The sequence below is a fragment of the Copadichromis virginalis genome, linkage group LG5 (assembly GCF_057382275.1).
Source record: "Copadichromis virginalis isolate Kocher_CV1m ecotype Utaka linkage group LG5, C_Virginalis_male_GT1.1, whole genome shotgun sequence".
Lineage (NCBI taxonomy): Eukaryota > Metazoa > Chordata > Actinopteri > Cichliformes > Cichlidae > Copadichromis > Copadichromis virginalis.
In genome coordinates this window covers 19,831,945-19,846,556 of record NC_140622.1, presented here as the reverse complement: position 1 = coordinate 19,846,556, position 14,612 = coordinate 19,831,945, and the positions used below count along the sequence as shown (strand labels likewise).

General features: G+C 40.5%; 1 protein-coding gene across 1 annotated transcript in view; it reads right to left on the bottom strand.

The window, feature by feature from the left end:
* Positions 1-4,056: 4,056 nt before the first annotated feature.
* The window catches only part of slc4a8 (solute carrier family 4 member 8), a 34,153-nt gene continuing 23,597 nt past the window's right edge, over positions 4,057-14,612 (bottom strand). The window contains exons 10-25 of the mRNA XM_085456515.1: positions 14,462-14,608; positions 14,266-14,366; positions 12,433-12,607; positions 12,138-12,271; positions 11,768-12,013; positions 11,461-11,566; positions 10,923-11,084; positions 10,696-10,809; positions 10,437-10,598; positions 10,111-10,362; positions 9,865-9,933; positions 8,890-9,063; positions 8,670-8,801; positions 8,471-8,574; positions 6,722-6,827; positions 4,057-6,547 (exon numbers count right to left, since the gene is read on the bottom strand). Of these exons, the coding sequence (XP_085312641.1) occupies positions 6,542-6,547; positions 6,722-6,827; positions 8,471-8,574; positions 8,670-8,801; positions 8,890-9,063; positions 9,865-9,933; positions 10,111-10,362; positions 10,437-10,598; positions 10,696-10,809; positions 10,923-11,084; positions 11,461-11,566; positions 11,768-12,013; positions 12,138-12,271; positions 12,433-12,607; positions 14,266-14,366; positions 14,462-14,608 (2,190 nt within the window). The 3' untranslated portion in view covers positions 4,057-6,541. The remainder of the gene's footprint in view (positions 6,548-6,721; positions 6,828-8,470; positions 8,575-8,669; positions 8,802-8,889; positions 9,064-9,864; positions 9,934-10,110; positions 10,363-10,436; positions 10,599-10,695; positions 10,810-10,922; positions 11,085-11,460; positions 11,567-11,767; positions 12,014-12,137; positions 12,272-12,432; positions 12,608-14,265; positions 14,367-14,461; positions 14,609-14,612) is intronic.

The following is a 14,612-nucleotide window of genomic DNA, read 5'->3' as shown; positions in this document are numbered from 1 at the left end:
TCCAGAAAACATCTACATTTAGCCACACAACCTAAAGCAGGCTATGAGGAAAAGCAGGAGGGACAAAGAGCAAAAAGTGTGCTAATGACAGCTGAACACAATGGCTATCAGCAAGTTTGAGAAAACATTTACTTTTGGAAACAAAGGAGAGAAAAATCCCCATATAACTGGGGTGCACAATGTACACAGGAAGAAAGATTTCCACTCACACGCGTAACAGCCATTCTGGAAATTATTGGTAACTCTAACCCAGAGCTGCTTTGCTCCTGTGGGTGGGATAGGTCACATGATAGCACCCTAGAGAAGCTCAGCTGTTTGCCGCTCTAATTCTGTCTCTAGCAGCTGAGCACTGACCCACTGCTCCAGTGAACTGTCCCAGCAATTATAATTGTGTTTGTGTATGTGCGTGTGTTTGTGCTTGTGTGGATGAAAGTGCTGTAGGAGTTTATGGAGTTAAGGGTGAAAAAAATGCGCAGCCATAATTGGCCCACTTGTTGTTAAATGTGTACCTTCAAAACGCTTAACCCCTGCAAGCATACCCATGTTCACAAATGATTTGAAGGGTGAATTATGAGACAATGAGAGAGAGAAAGGGCAAAACAGGAACAGGAAATCTTTGGAAAAAGAACAGGAAATGTGTGTATTGTGGTCTCCCACACAGAAGACGTCAATGTCAGTTCAGTACAGTGCTTGAATCTGAACGTTCTTGATTCTGACAAATCCCACAAAAAAAGGTCAAATTCCAACAGCAAATTCATCCTACTGATAAATGCTGCCTGCATAGCCAAAGATTATATAGCTTACTGTTAGATATTAGTAAAACACATCAATGAGCCTTTTAAAACTGGTAAGATGTTCTGTTAAAACGAACATGGCCTGGCCTGTAGTTTATTTTAGTCATTTGCACCTACATCACTCTGCTGACATGAGTACAGACCAGGACACAGTAGGCTTCATGATAAACAGATAAACTCTATGAAGGAAATGTTTGAGATGAAAGTACAGGTTTTCAGCTTTAATTCAAAGGTGCGACATGTACGGCAAGAACCCCTTTACTTTCATACCCTAATTTTCAGAGACCCTGTTTCCTTGTTATTTCATGGCAAATCAAGCAGATAGAAGATCTGGGTTAATTCCAAGTGTTTGGCATCTTTTTACTGGAAGTGTCAATATGAGATCCAAAGAGATGCCAGAGCAAATAAGGGGGGGACACCCAAGGCTAAAAACCAAAATAAAGTGGAGAAAGTGGAGTGGCCAAATAAATTATTTGGTGTATTCTTTAAGAAAATAAATTGAAAACACTAGCCAGCTCCAAAACTCCTAAAACTCAGAAAGACCGCAGAAGACAACTACACGATGATGATGAAAAAAAATCACATCTAACCAAGTCTAAAAACAGTCGTATGGAGTTGGGTGTATCATTGTTAAAGTCTACAATTATGATCCATGGATGCAAATACAGGGGATTCACAACAAGGTGCAAACCCGTGCATACACCAAAGAATGAGACGACCAGATTAGACTTTGCTGAAAGAGCCTCAACAGTTCTAGAAAAATATAGTTTTATAGTTAAAATTACCTTAGTTTGTCCTCTGAAAATACATGTCTCTATAAAAATAGCTGTGATTCCTAAACAATTCATGATATGCAAAACCTAAAATTCACAATTCAATCACATCTTGTTTGATTTCAAACCCACTATCATGGTGTACAGAGATGTTGTATCTATAGATAGATAGCTAGATGGTAGTAGTTACACCCATGTACTACACAAAGTCTATAAAACATATTGGAGTTATAAATGTATTTAGTTTCACACAAAAATCTGGAGACAAGCATGTGTTATATTATATATACAGAGCTGCGTATAATTATTCTGCTGGTAACATTTTTAATGTGTTCAGTTTTTAACTGCCTGACTTTCTCATCTGGGAATATGATAATGAGTGCAATGGGCCTGCTTAAGTATTCAGAGGATTTATTAATTAACTTGAATTTATGCCAAGTACACTTACTTAAACTCTAATAGACCCACCCCAACAATGTCTTCACCTCAAAATGTAATTTTCATTTGTGGGAAACTAGTGCTTCAACCCCATAAAGAACATATGTGACTGTATACACAGATTTAGGCCCCGAAAACACGGCTAAAGCCGGATTCTCTATTTCTGCAAGGTGTCAGTTAGCTAGCCTTATGCTCAGAGTAGTGTCTCTTTAAGGTTAAATAACATTGCTCTTCCAGTAATTTCAATTGGAAGATTACAGTTAGAGGCTCTAACTTTCTGACAGAGGCATTCATTGTCCTGTTTTTTCTTGAAAGAAGTGTAAAGGTGTAAAGTTTTTTAACAACCCTCCTGAGTTGAGTCAGTCTAGAAATTGAAAACAAGGGCAAAAGAGGAATTTTATTCATAGTGTTTAAAAATACCAGCTAACTGAAGGAAGCTAACTGCTGTTTTCTTACCCTGCCTCGCACAAACAGACAGACACAAGACTGCACACCGCACACACATGCAGCACAGCGCTCAGTGTTGGAGTGGCTTATTGTTCTCTGGCATAGAGGACACAATATCCAAGTCTGGTAATAGAGGTTAGATTAATTGCTGACAAATCTGTATTCAGCAGTTCCCTTTCTCCCCGTGTGACAGATTTATGACAGAGATTGATGGAGAGGAGGGACAAGCTGAGAGCCAGCTCTGTTCAGTGAGTGAAAAGGGGACAACAGCTCAGTGATTCAAAGAGAAAGAGAGAGAAAGAAGAAGAAAATCCAAACACACCATCGCTTTGGTCAGATCTTATTCAAGCTACAAGCTCAAAGACCAACAGTTTTGTCTGTGAACATGTATTTCACAGTTTGTACCAAGGAAAAGTTACCTCCAACAATCCGTGCATGTTAGAAGTTAGCAGCTGAGTGTTGGCTGTTATTAGGTTAGAAGAAACCAAGATGATTGTCATTCTTTCTGCTGGTTTCTTCTTAAGCATGCCAGACAAGCAGATGACATTTGCAGTTTCCCAGTTACTGTACGGGCATGGGATTCGAATAGTTTTTACATCTAAGTAAGAAAGTGGGCATGTTTATGATTAAATGAATAATGCACAACAAAACACAGCAGTAAACACACACATTGACAAATTACTGCATTATACTGAGATGTATTCATTTCAAATGAAGCTCACTATTCAACATTTGGCTTTTCTGTCGAGGCCGAAAAGCCAAATGTTACATTCAGGATGTTTCTTCAGTTCTCGTTCACAAAAACAAGGACCTTCATCCAGACACAAAGACTTTATATGAATGCTTAAGTCTTGAAGAAAGGGCATTGAGGCTAAACTAGTTTTTCACCTCTAATTAAATTGCACCAGTGAGATGATAATAATAAATGGAATACACAAATAGATGAACTGAAATTCCATGGTGGGTAAATGTCATGTATAGTTTGACTAGCTGACCACATTCGAAGCACTGTGGGGAACTAAGAAAGCTGATGATTCATTTAAAATAAACTTAAGTATCCTGTCCAGCTCTTTCCCTCAACCTCATGTCACAGCCAGAAGCTTCTCTCAGTGGCTGAGGCGATGCCAGCTGCTTGTAATCAGGAGCATTTGGGAGTCAGATCACATGACACCCTTGAGGCACATACGGACACTTAGATGTATGCATACAGAGCGCAGTGCATCTTTAACCGCATACTCCTTCCCACAGGCAACTCCTTTGCAGTCAAGATCACCTCCAGATGTGCACACTGTATTCTCACACGGGGGAAGGGTGCTACACAAGGGAGGAAGTTTGAAAAACCTTCTGAGTATTTCTCAGGATGTTTTGGGTGGGATTAGTGTTTATGTTTTCTACAATGATGCAACAGATTTGAATTTAGCTTAAAATTAGAAGGGCAAAGTCCTTATGGTCAGAACCTGCTAGAAAGGATTGTTACTCTGCTGCCTCCTAGTGGACAAAGTCATTAAATACACTGAAATATATGCATGGTCAAACATGTAAATACTCATTTTGGTGGCGTGTATTCAAGAATTGTGGCAAAATGACATAAAACACATTTTTCTTCAGTTTTACCTGTAGTTATTTATTTTCCATTTCCATTGTCAAAAATTAAATTTGATATACATATAAAACAGAATTATTTCTTTCAAGACTAATACAAGAGACAAGGCATCGCTCGTTCTATGGCTCCGAAACTGTAGGATTAATGTTACCGCGGTACAAGTGTTCTTCTTCTCAGTGGAAACTTCCTCTCCCCCCTCTACAACTACATTTTTCCTCTACTGTCACCTCGTCCTTGAAATAGACATCGGTTTCACATAATACTTATTACAAGGACAAAGTGCACAGATGTCACCTTTACCTACATGTAAAAATGAAGTGGGCAGGAAAATATAAATAACGATTCAGTACAACAATCCAAAACTGGACCCAGAAACAAAAGCGGATGTAAGGTCAATGGTGCAGGAAAAGGCAGCACAACAAGAAATGGTTATGTAGTCTATGACAGGCACGCATGTACTGGTATTGCACATATATTTATAGTCACATCCACCTAATGAATGAATCTCCTGGCTACATGTTTATGCAATCATTCTACGGTGCAATGAAGGCATTTTACTTTATATTTACCGTACATTCACATAGACATCAACAGGTTTAAAGTCACCAAAATAACTTGTAGATTCTTTTTTTTAACAGCACATTTAAAATCCTTTAACACTGGATTTTTAACAGTGATTTTACATTTTGGTCAAATCCTCTTTTTTTTACCCTTAGTTTTACATAGCATCAGCTACTGTTTGCACTCACTGATATGATTACACAATAATATTTTATTAATGAATTTAGCTACGGCTGCACTCAACTCACATTCAGATATCTGACAGAATCAAAGCAGAAGTGCATGACATGAGTCACACTCCACAAACTTTCACACGTGTCACAGAGGTGTCACCTTTACAATGACACATTACTTGTGCACTTTGGATCAAATTCACTTAAACAGAACAGATGAAGACTGTTCAGGAAGTATCCCTGAAAATGAACTGATGTTAACAGGATATTGTTATTTGTGAAATATTACTAAGTTAATTCATGATGGCTAATGTTAGCGAACTTCAGGCAGAAATGGCTGGTTATGAAGGTTATTAAACACAAGGGCCCACATTACAGTGCAACCTTGTTTATGCAGACTGAAAGGTCTCAGATGAAGTTGACATTGCTCAAATAGCTTCACTTTATTAACTGTAACTGTTTTATAGTGTAACATGTAATGAAAGTGCGAGGAAGGCCTTCAGAGTCCAGCTCAAGATGAATATACAAAGTTGCACTAGTAAGAAAGGTTCCTGAAGAATAAAAAGCTGCAGTATGATTAGTTTTGGGTGGAGCGTGGGTAAATTATTGCTTAAAATAAAACCCTGAAGCCTCCCTCATTTTTTGATACGCACACGTTTCTGGTTTTTCCTACCTGATGTTATCCAAAATGCCTTACATGAGTATTCGTGGCCTTGTTTGAGGTAAATAAATAAGAATACAAGCAGAAAACAAACACACAGGGTGCTGTCGGTATAACAGACTTGATTCTTACACAATCATTAATTTAAAGATGAACACCCAATAAAGGAAACATTACACCCCAAAAAGCACATTGTTGATGGTGCTTTCATTTCCCGTTTTCTGATGAGTCTACCAAATAATCAACCATATTAAACATATCATTGTTTTTGCTTACTTTTTTGTTGACACAAGGTTTTTTGATAACCAGCAATAAATTATTACTTAAATCTGCGCTTTGCCTCAGCTCTGTGGAGCGGTACAGGTTAACGGTTTTACTATTTTGTTTCACTCTCACTGTTTTCATGGTACTGTTCTTTTAGTTAAAAGCAAACTAAATTTGACTCATACAAGCTGAAACAAAACCGCCATCTTTTGGAGATGAACCAGTATGGTTAATTGAAATGGTACGTCCCAGTTACCTTTATATGACTGCATGGTTTGAAACAGAAAACAGTTCTGTGACTGTCAGTGGAGCAGCTCCAGGACTTGCCTCTAGAGTACAACTCCATATCACTGCTCTCCACAATTCAGTTAAAAGTTGGACGTTCAGTAGTATTGGAATCTCACAGCTAAATATTGTTTAAGATTGTTCAGATGGTGTAAGAAGGTTGACATTATATGTGCCTAATAAAAACAAAACTCCAAGCCAAGGTGTTTAAGATATAGGAGTGGTGAGGGCCAGAGCTATAAGTAGGTAGGGATTTGAATTTAGGGAAATTAAACAATATATATGTAGTACGGTATATATATTTTATATATTTACAAACTTCACAAAGGTAGAAGTGAATGGATGGATGTTCTACACCCTTGACTTTCCCTGTGTGTCTGAGAAACATGTGTTTTATGGGTAGCTGGTAGAAACTAAAGACTCCTTTTTCTGAGCACTGAAGTGGCTGATGGTTGAAGCAGCCAAATCCTGTCCAGTCAAGAGATGCAGTCGAGTCTGTCATGAATCTGGACATCCTTTACTCATCGATGAATGCAATCTCTTCAAACCTGCAGGGCGAAACATGCAAAGGCTGAGTTAAGACAGCACAGAGCACAAGGCAGCAACCCTGAGTTTTGAATAACAAAATAATGTTAAAATACTAAAGATACAAATGAGCACAATATAAAGCAGGAATGTTTCCAGATTGTAGGGGTGAGGAAAAATAAGGGGTGTGGCCTTGCCTTTTTCGCAGTCAAAGGACGAGTGTCCTTTTGATTGGTGTTGAGAGATTTCCACACGGTGGTTTTAGACATTTCATCAGATATGTTAATATCAGAGGGGTCACACCTGAGGAGCACGGAAAGGAACCGGAGGGTTTAGGGAGAGGTCTCACTCACAGGTGGCACAACAGAACAACACACACTAGTATATAAATACAAGCATGCATGTAGGTTGCTGGGAAAGTGACAAAAATCCTTGTATACAGGGAGTGCAGAATTATTAGGCAAGTTTTATTTTTGAGGAATAATTTTATTATTGAACAACAACCATGTTCTCAATGAACCCAAAAAACTCATTAATATCAAAGCTGAATGTTTTTGGAAGTAGTTTTTAGTTTGTTTTTAGTTTGAGCTATTTTAGGGGGATATCTGTGTGTGCAGGTGACTATTACTGTGCAGAATTATTAGGCAACTTAACAAAAAACAAATATATACCCATTTCAATTATTTATTTTTTACCAGTGACACCAATATAACATCTCCACATTCACAAATATACATTTCTGACATTCAAAAACAAAACAAAAACAAATCAGCGACCAATATAGCCACCTTTCTTTGCAAGGACACTCAAAAGCCTGCCATCCATGGATTCTGTCAGTGTTTTGATCTGTTCACCATCAACATTGCGTGCAGCAGCAACCACAGCCTCCCAGACACTGTTCAGAGAGGTGTACTGTTGTCCCTCCTTGTAAATCTCACATTTGATGATGGACCACAGGTTCTCAATGGGGTTCAGATCAGGTGAACAAGGAGGCCATGTCATTAGTTTTTCTTCTTTTATACCCTTTCTTGCCAGCCACGCTGTGGAGTACTTGGACGCGTGTGATGGAGCATTGTCCTGCATGAAAATCATGTTTTTCTTGAAGGATGCAGACTTCTTCCTGTACCACTGCTTGAAGAAGGTGTCTTCCAGAAACTGGCAGTAGGACTGGGAGTTGAGCTTGACTCCATCCTCAACCCGAAAAGGCCCCACAAGCTCATCTTTGATGATACCAGCCCAAACCAGTACTCCACCTCCACCTTGCTGGCGTCTGAGTTGGACTGGAGCTCTCTGCCCTTTACCAATCCAGCCACGGGCCCATCCATCTGGCCCATCAAGACTCACTCTCATTTCATCAGTCCATAAAACCTTAGAAAAACCAGTCTTGAGATATTTCTTGGCCCGGTCTTGACGTTTCAGCTTGTGTGTCTTGTTCAGTGGTGGTCGTCTTTCAGCCTTTCTTACCTTTTCTCAGTTCACGGGCAGTTATTTTGCGCCTTGGTTTTTCCACACGCTTCTTGCGACCCTGTTGACTATTTTGAATGAAACGCTTGATTGTTCGATGATCACGCTTCAGAAGCTTTGCAATCTTGAGACTGCTGCATCCCTCTGCAAGATATCTCACCATTTTTGACTTTTCTGAGCCTGTCAAGTCCTTCTTTTGACCCATTTTGCCAAAGGAAAGGACGTTGCCTAATAATTATGCACACCTGATATAGGGTGTTGATGTCATTAGACCACACCCCTTCTCATTACAGAGATGCACATCACCTAATATGCTTAATTGGTAGTAGGCTTTCCAGCCTATACAGCTTGGAGTAAGACAACATGCATGAAGAGGATGATGTGGACAAAATACTAATTTGCCTAATAATTCTGCACTCCCTGTATAATCTTACCACTCCAAATATGATGTCTATTATTTAAATTTGAACATGTGTGCTCACCTGGGATCGTGGGCTTTTGGAGCCTGAGCAGGCTTGGTCTTCTCCATGGGAATCTGAACTGTAGTCGAATCTTCTTTATTTGTGCTGAGCATAACCTGTGACTCCTGCGAGACAAATCCATGACGTACGCGCTCAATATGTGCACATTTATGCATTCACAAAAGGTGAACTTTACATTTTAAAATTCCCTTTAGACTACCTCTTCAATCTTTTTCGAGGCATCGTCAAGATTTTTTTTCTTCCACTCGGGCATTAGGTCATCTAGATAGCTTAGCTCTCGCTTGGAGAAACACAAGTCCAACACCTTGCGGATGAAAACCAGAGCCAACACCTGCAGAAAAAGGCAGACGAACAGGCTCGGTGTTTAAACAGAAGATACGGCTCCACTAGGTAAGACGGAATGGTTGTGGTCAACTCACCATCATGGGGAAGACTATGGCCGCCGGTGATGTCTTAATGACCCAGAGAAGCACCAGACACGTGAGCTGGGTGACAGTAAACAGATGCACCTTTCTCAAGGGAACGTGTCGCAGGTAGATGAAATCTGGCTGGTGCTTTGCCGGCATACCAAACAGTTTCAGACGGTCAAAGAACTGAGAAGTGGTAAAGATGAAAGCAGGTGTTATGGAAGTTGGCAAAGGAGAGAACAAATTAATGAGAGCAAAGCAAAGAGACAGATGGTGAAAATGGAAAAAGAATGAATGCATCTGGATAGTTCAGACAATAAACTGTCAGGCCATGATTAATTGCAACAGCATTATAATTAGAAAAGGCAAGGGTGCAGCAGGGGGCATCCAGCAAGAGAGGACAAGAGAACAGTTTTAATTATTTTGCAGTTTTGAGTCAGAGTTGGTGTTTTTTGGGGGGGGTTTTTTTTGGAAGTACGTTATTCATAGTGTAGTATTGTTTCAGACATTCTCCAAAAACAGTCTGCATGCCAAAATATCCTTGGGCAAGATACCGAACCCCGAGGAGCTCCTGATGTGTTCATCAGAGTGTTAATATATACAGCAGCATGCATCGAGAAGGGGCCGGAGTAACCACTTTTTCCTGGTTTGAACCTCCTCACTGGCAAAGACCAGTCTGCGTGGAGTCTGCATGTTCTACTGTGTCTGTGCGTGTTTCCTTCCACAGTCCAAAAACATGCTTGTTAGATCAATTGGTTATTTAATTTGGCTGCATGTAAGGATTGGAGAATGAGTGGTTGCCTGTCTCTCTGTGTTAGTCGTGTGGTGGATCGGCAATCTGTGCAATGGCTGGCGTATTCAATCACACCAGGACAAGGCGCCTTCAGCTGCCACCAGATTAAAGGAAGGAGAGCTTTCTAAATAATCATAATCACAGTATATTTTGTTTTTGTGTCAACTGCACAATCATGCTGCATAGTTCCTCACCTGGATGCCTTTTAATGAAGACACTCCCATGTAGAGGAAAACACCATACAACACTGGCATAGGAATGAGCTGAAAAAACAAACAGACATTATATTTTTATCAGCTAATTTATCCATTAACTTCCATTATAAGTTTTTTTTTTTTTTTTTTACAGCAGATATTTCTTGTCATAGTAGGTATATTGCACATCTGATTCATGTGTAATACACCAGAGGGGGCCACCATTATATAGCTTCTCTGACTAACCTTGAGGGCTCTAGTCATGAATACAGATAAGCCCATGAGCAGGAAGATGACCAGGCCAGTAAGTCTCTGTTCTCTGATCCCCAGGAAGCGAGGCTGCTCCCCTGGAGCTGAGCTCTCTGACTCCAGCTTCAGACTATTGACATGAGAGATCGACAAGACAGTGGCTGCCACGAACCAGGGCAAGCCCATGATGGAGCATACGGCCAGCATCACTCCCACCATCAGCAGGTCCAGATGGTACCCACAGCCTTTCTGTATCGCAGAAGTCCGAAAATCAGAAAAGCTTCAGGACTTATTTGAATATGATTAAAAAAATGTTGTCTTACCAGTAGTTTGTGCTCTTTGCGGTTGACTATAACGGCAGTTATTTGTTGGTCCATGAAGATGAGGATCGTACAGAGAAGAGCAGGAATCGATGCAACCAAAGCTGTCCACCATGGATTTCGCCCTATTGGATTGATGAACCAACCACGATCATCTCTGGTAGGCTGAAGAGGTAATTACCAGAAATATAATGCAATAATGCAGCTAATCATCCTCAATGGTTTTATATCATGAAGTGCAAGTTATACAGTTCCTCTATACCTGGAATTTGCTTGGCACATTCAGCTTTTGGGAGGGTACTCCAATGGCAAAGTCAATCAGGACCATAAAAACAATGGTAAGAAACACTGCAAAATCACTGATCATAGACCGCACCTGAGCAGAAGAGACAACAAGGCTACGAGATTAATGATCATTAACACAATGCAATAAGTTTTAATGCTATTGCCAGTGCCTACTAATCTATTACTCATGATGTGGTTAGTTACCTTAGTGGGGAAATAACGGCTAGTCTTGAATTGTTTGAGAAAGGCAGACATGAAGAACGTTGAAAAGAACAAGATAGCAGACCAGAAAAGGACATCTGGGGTGTAGGGGCCATGGTGACCGCATGCTGTCCCAACAAAGTGGCCGTGCAGACTGATACACTCCTACAGAGATGAACAGAGATCCTATTACAATAAATGCATCACATTCATTCATGCATCACATAAAACTGTTTTATCAGAATTATGTGGCGGACTGGAAGAGTCTACAGAGCATAAAAAAGACATAAAACAGACAAACAAAATGGCCTTTGGTGTGCTTAGCTAAACACACAGCAGCGAGAGTTTAATTGAAGTCTCCTTGTCAGTGTTTGCAAAGATCCTTATGTGAGGTCGGCTGCACATTGGAAGGTGAGGGGGTTAGTTGAATGTTAACAAGTTGGGAAAGTAAACAAGCTGGAACAAATGTGGCAAGTGCTATTATGAAAGTTATATCAACATTAGACTTCATTAGATGTGTGTTCCCACATAGTTACATTACCTTGACAGTCAGGTTGGTCCAGGGTACAGCAGAGGCTGTGATGTTTCTCTCAGTCCAAATTTCCACGGTTTCATTACTTGGATTATCAGGTTCTGCACACTTACAGCTACAGACAAAGACGCATAACACACACAATGAATTGAACTATACATCAGCTCACAAAAATGTGTTTTTTTTCTTCAGTAGTCAGAACAAGTCAAGCATAAGATGAGGAAAGCAGGAAAGTGATCAGCAAAAAAAGAACGAGCAGTGAAAAAGCTACAGCGTAAACATTCTGGTAAACTCTCGAGGAAATTGAGTTACTGACTATGCCAGGGTGAGCTTGTCCAAATCACTGTATGCGTTGTAAGGGTAGAGTTCTCCCAGGTGAAACAGTTTTTCCAAAGCCTCATAGATGAAGATGAGGCAGATGAGGGCAGCAAAGGCCTCCTCTGTGAAACGAGTGATGTAGCACACCAGGGAACTAGCATCTGTGGCAACCAACAGTAAACACAGCAGGGCTGTCCATAAGCCTATGCAAGTCCGCAGCGACAGATAAGAAAGGTCGTAGTCCCTGAAAGAGGAGAGGAGAGGAAATGAGAGAAGAGACTAAAGTTAGAGCACAGCGGGGAACAGGGACAAATGTCATTTTGGCGATAATGATGTCACAAGGAAGCTGTTGTGAGTCCTGTACATACTTGCAGAATTTGAAGAGGATTTTCTCAAACACAAGAACAGGACCTGTGCTGCCCAGGATGGTGAGAGGCTGACCAGCAAACAGCGAGTAGGCTACTCCAGTCATAGACGCACCAAATAAGGACTCAATGGCGCTCTACAACATATGTTGCAAATGCAGAGAGCCTGTAACCTTTGCTACACAATCTTCAGTAACATTCAGTCTTGATGCTGTGGTAGTAATGGCCTAAAGACACGGCAGTATATAACTACAATATAGTACTGTGAATGTGTCCTTGAGTGTGTTTAAGCTCTTACAATACGTCCTTCTGTCGCCTCCCCCAGCAGTCCCCCGAAGGTGATGACAGGAGACATGCAGGCACAGTAGAGGAAGAGGAAGGAGGCCACACACTGGAGGCTGACACCATCCTTAAAATCACTCCAATAGAATGGAGCTTTCCTCTTGATGTCCAGGATCAGACCACCAAATAACCTGATCGCAGCACATATGGAAAGAAGAGGACTAGTTCAGTAAACAAAGACAGTTTAACCTGACATATCCTCACTGCATGAACATGATGAGCATGGAATATTTTCAGAAACAGTTCTATTTTTTTGTTGTTTTTTTTTGTATTTGCAAAAACACGTCAAGGCAAAGAATAGTACAGTACATGGACTTGGGACACTTAAAGAGAGGGGGGAAACTGGTACTAACATTTGCCTAACGAGCAACATGTCCCCTGTTTGATCTGGGGTTGGGTCAGGAACGACATTCAGTGTAAAAAAATGGAAAAAAAAAACAAGGGGAAAAAATCAGCCAAATCAAACGTGTAACTACCTGCTGTACCAGGCCCTAGTGAGTAAGGAAGCAGCATGGTACTTATTGAATTACTGAAATAACTAGCTTAACTATAGTGAAACTAGCAAGTGTAACGCCTTTGTGGCACTGCTTTATAGTCCTCAAGTCTAATGGCTGCTTCTAGTGGCTCTGTGGTGTTGTAGAAAGGTTCACTGGGATTGTGGTGTGTGACAGATCACAGCTCCTTGCTGTAATAAGTCACCTAATTGACCTACAACCTATGAGCCATAGCAGCATCTTGGCACTCTTCAACTTTAATCGGTGCTGTATCAAACATTTGAAACAGCCTCACAATAAAATCACAATAATTTCAAGTTATTGTGTTAATGTAAATAGGAAAAGTGCTGAGGAAAGACACCTGCAAAAGATCTGGAGCCACCATAAAGGCCTTGAGTGGCTCAGCAGGGCAAGTTTATCAGTAGTTTAGCAGCAGTTTAGACTTGTAGCGCAACACTCTCTGTCATGACCTCCTCCAAACAGTCCGCAGTTCTAAGGAGGGAGCCTGTGATCGTCACGTGTTCAGCATTCAAGTGACTTTTTATGCTGTGTAGAATTCAGATTGCACTGTGGAAAATGTGCACATTTGCTGCTGGATGAGAACAACAAAATTTAATTCATCTACCTCTCAAAGGTTCAGTCTTTTATGCTAAACTGAGATAAACAGCTCCTGGCTCAAGCTACACAGCTAACACACAAATGGACATTATAGTCATCTAATTTAACTCTTGGCATGATAGTTGCTACTATTTTCTAAATTCAAGTTATTACTTTAAGATTAATTTGGACAATTGATAACATGATGATCAGAAGAAAAAAATGGGTTAAAATGAAGTTGCCTGTAAATGATTGTTGTAGACAAAATGGACAAGATGTGATTGTACTAACCTTTATTTCAATAAAATGGAACTTTTTTTGGTACCTCACTAAAAATTGTGGTGTGTGGGATGTAAATAGAAAAGATAAAAAGAATCTTGTTGAGAAAGAAGATTTCAAAGACAACCTTTTCTTTAAAGAATAAAGTAAAATGCTTTCGTCTTCAGTTTCCTTCAGGCTGTCACATTCGCACTGGTAATTGTCACTTGTCTGTTCCTCACAAATCCAAATTTAGATTTCGTGACCGGAGCAAATGGGAACACAGTGAAGAGTGCTAAACTCAGGCCCAGGCTGCAACACATCCATTAAGGCACCTAACTGCAAGCTGTTTTAAGGGTTACATTTCTGGGGGAAAACACCCTGCTGTCTGAATATGCCTTCTACAGTCACCATTACAGAAGCAAGAAGTCTGGGCAAACCTTCCAGTTCTCTGCAGTTCTGGCCCGTGGTGTTCAGCATGCAGCTCTTCCTCTTCCTGACAGACGGTGCCATTAGGGACTCCAGGCATCTTCCTTTTCTCCTGCAGATATCAAGGAATGCAAAATTATGATACACTGAACCAACAGTTATAAATTTTCGTTGTACAAATATCTTTAATTGACTGCAGCTATGTACCTGAGATGGGACCTTTTTTGGGGGTTCAATACGGATTGAGGGGTCCCACTCTCCTGGTGGCAGGACAGTTACTTGGTCTAGAAACTCATCTATTCCCGCTAGAAGGTCACTTCTGTCCTTTGCCTTATATGCTACATCATGAAAAATCTGG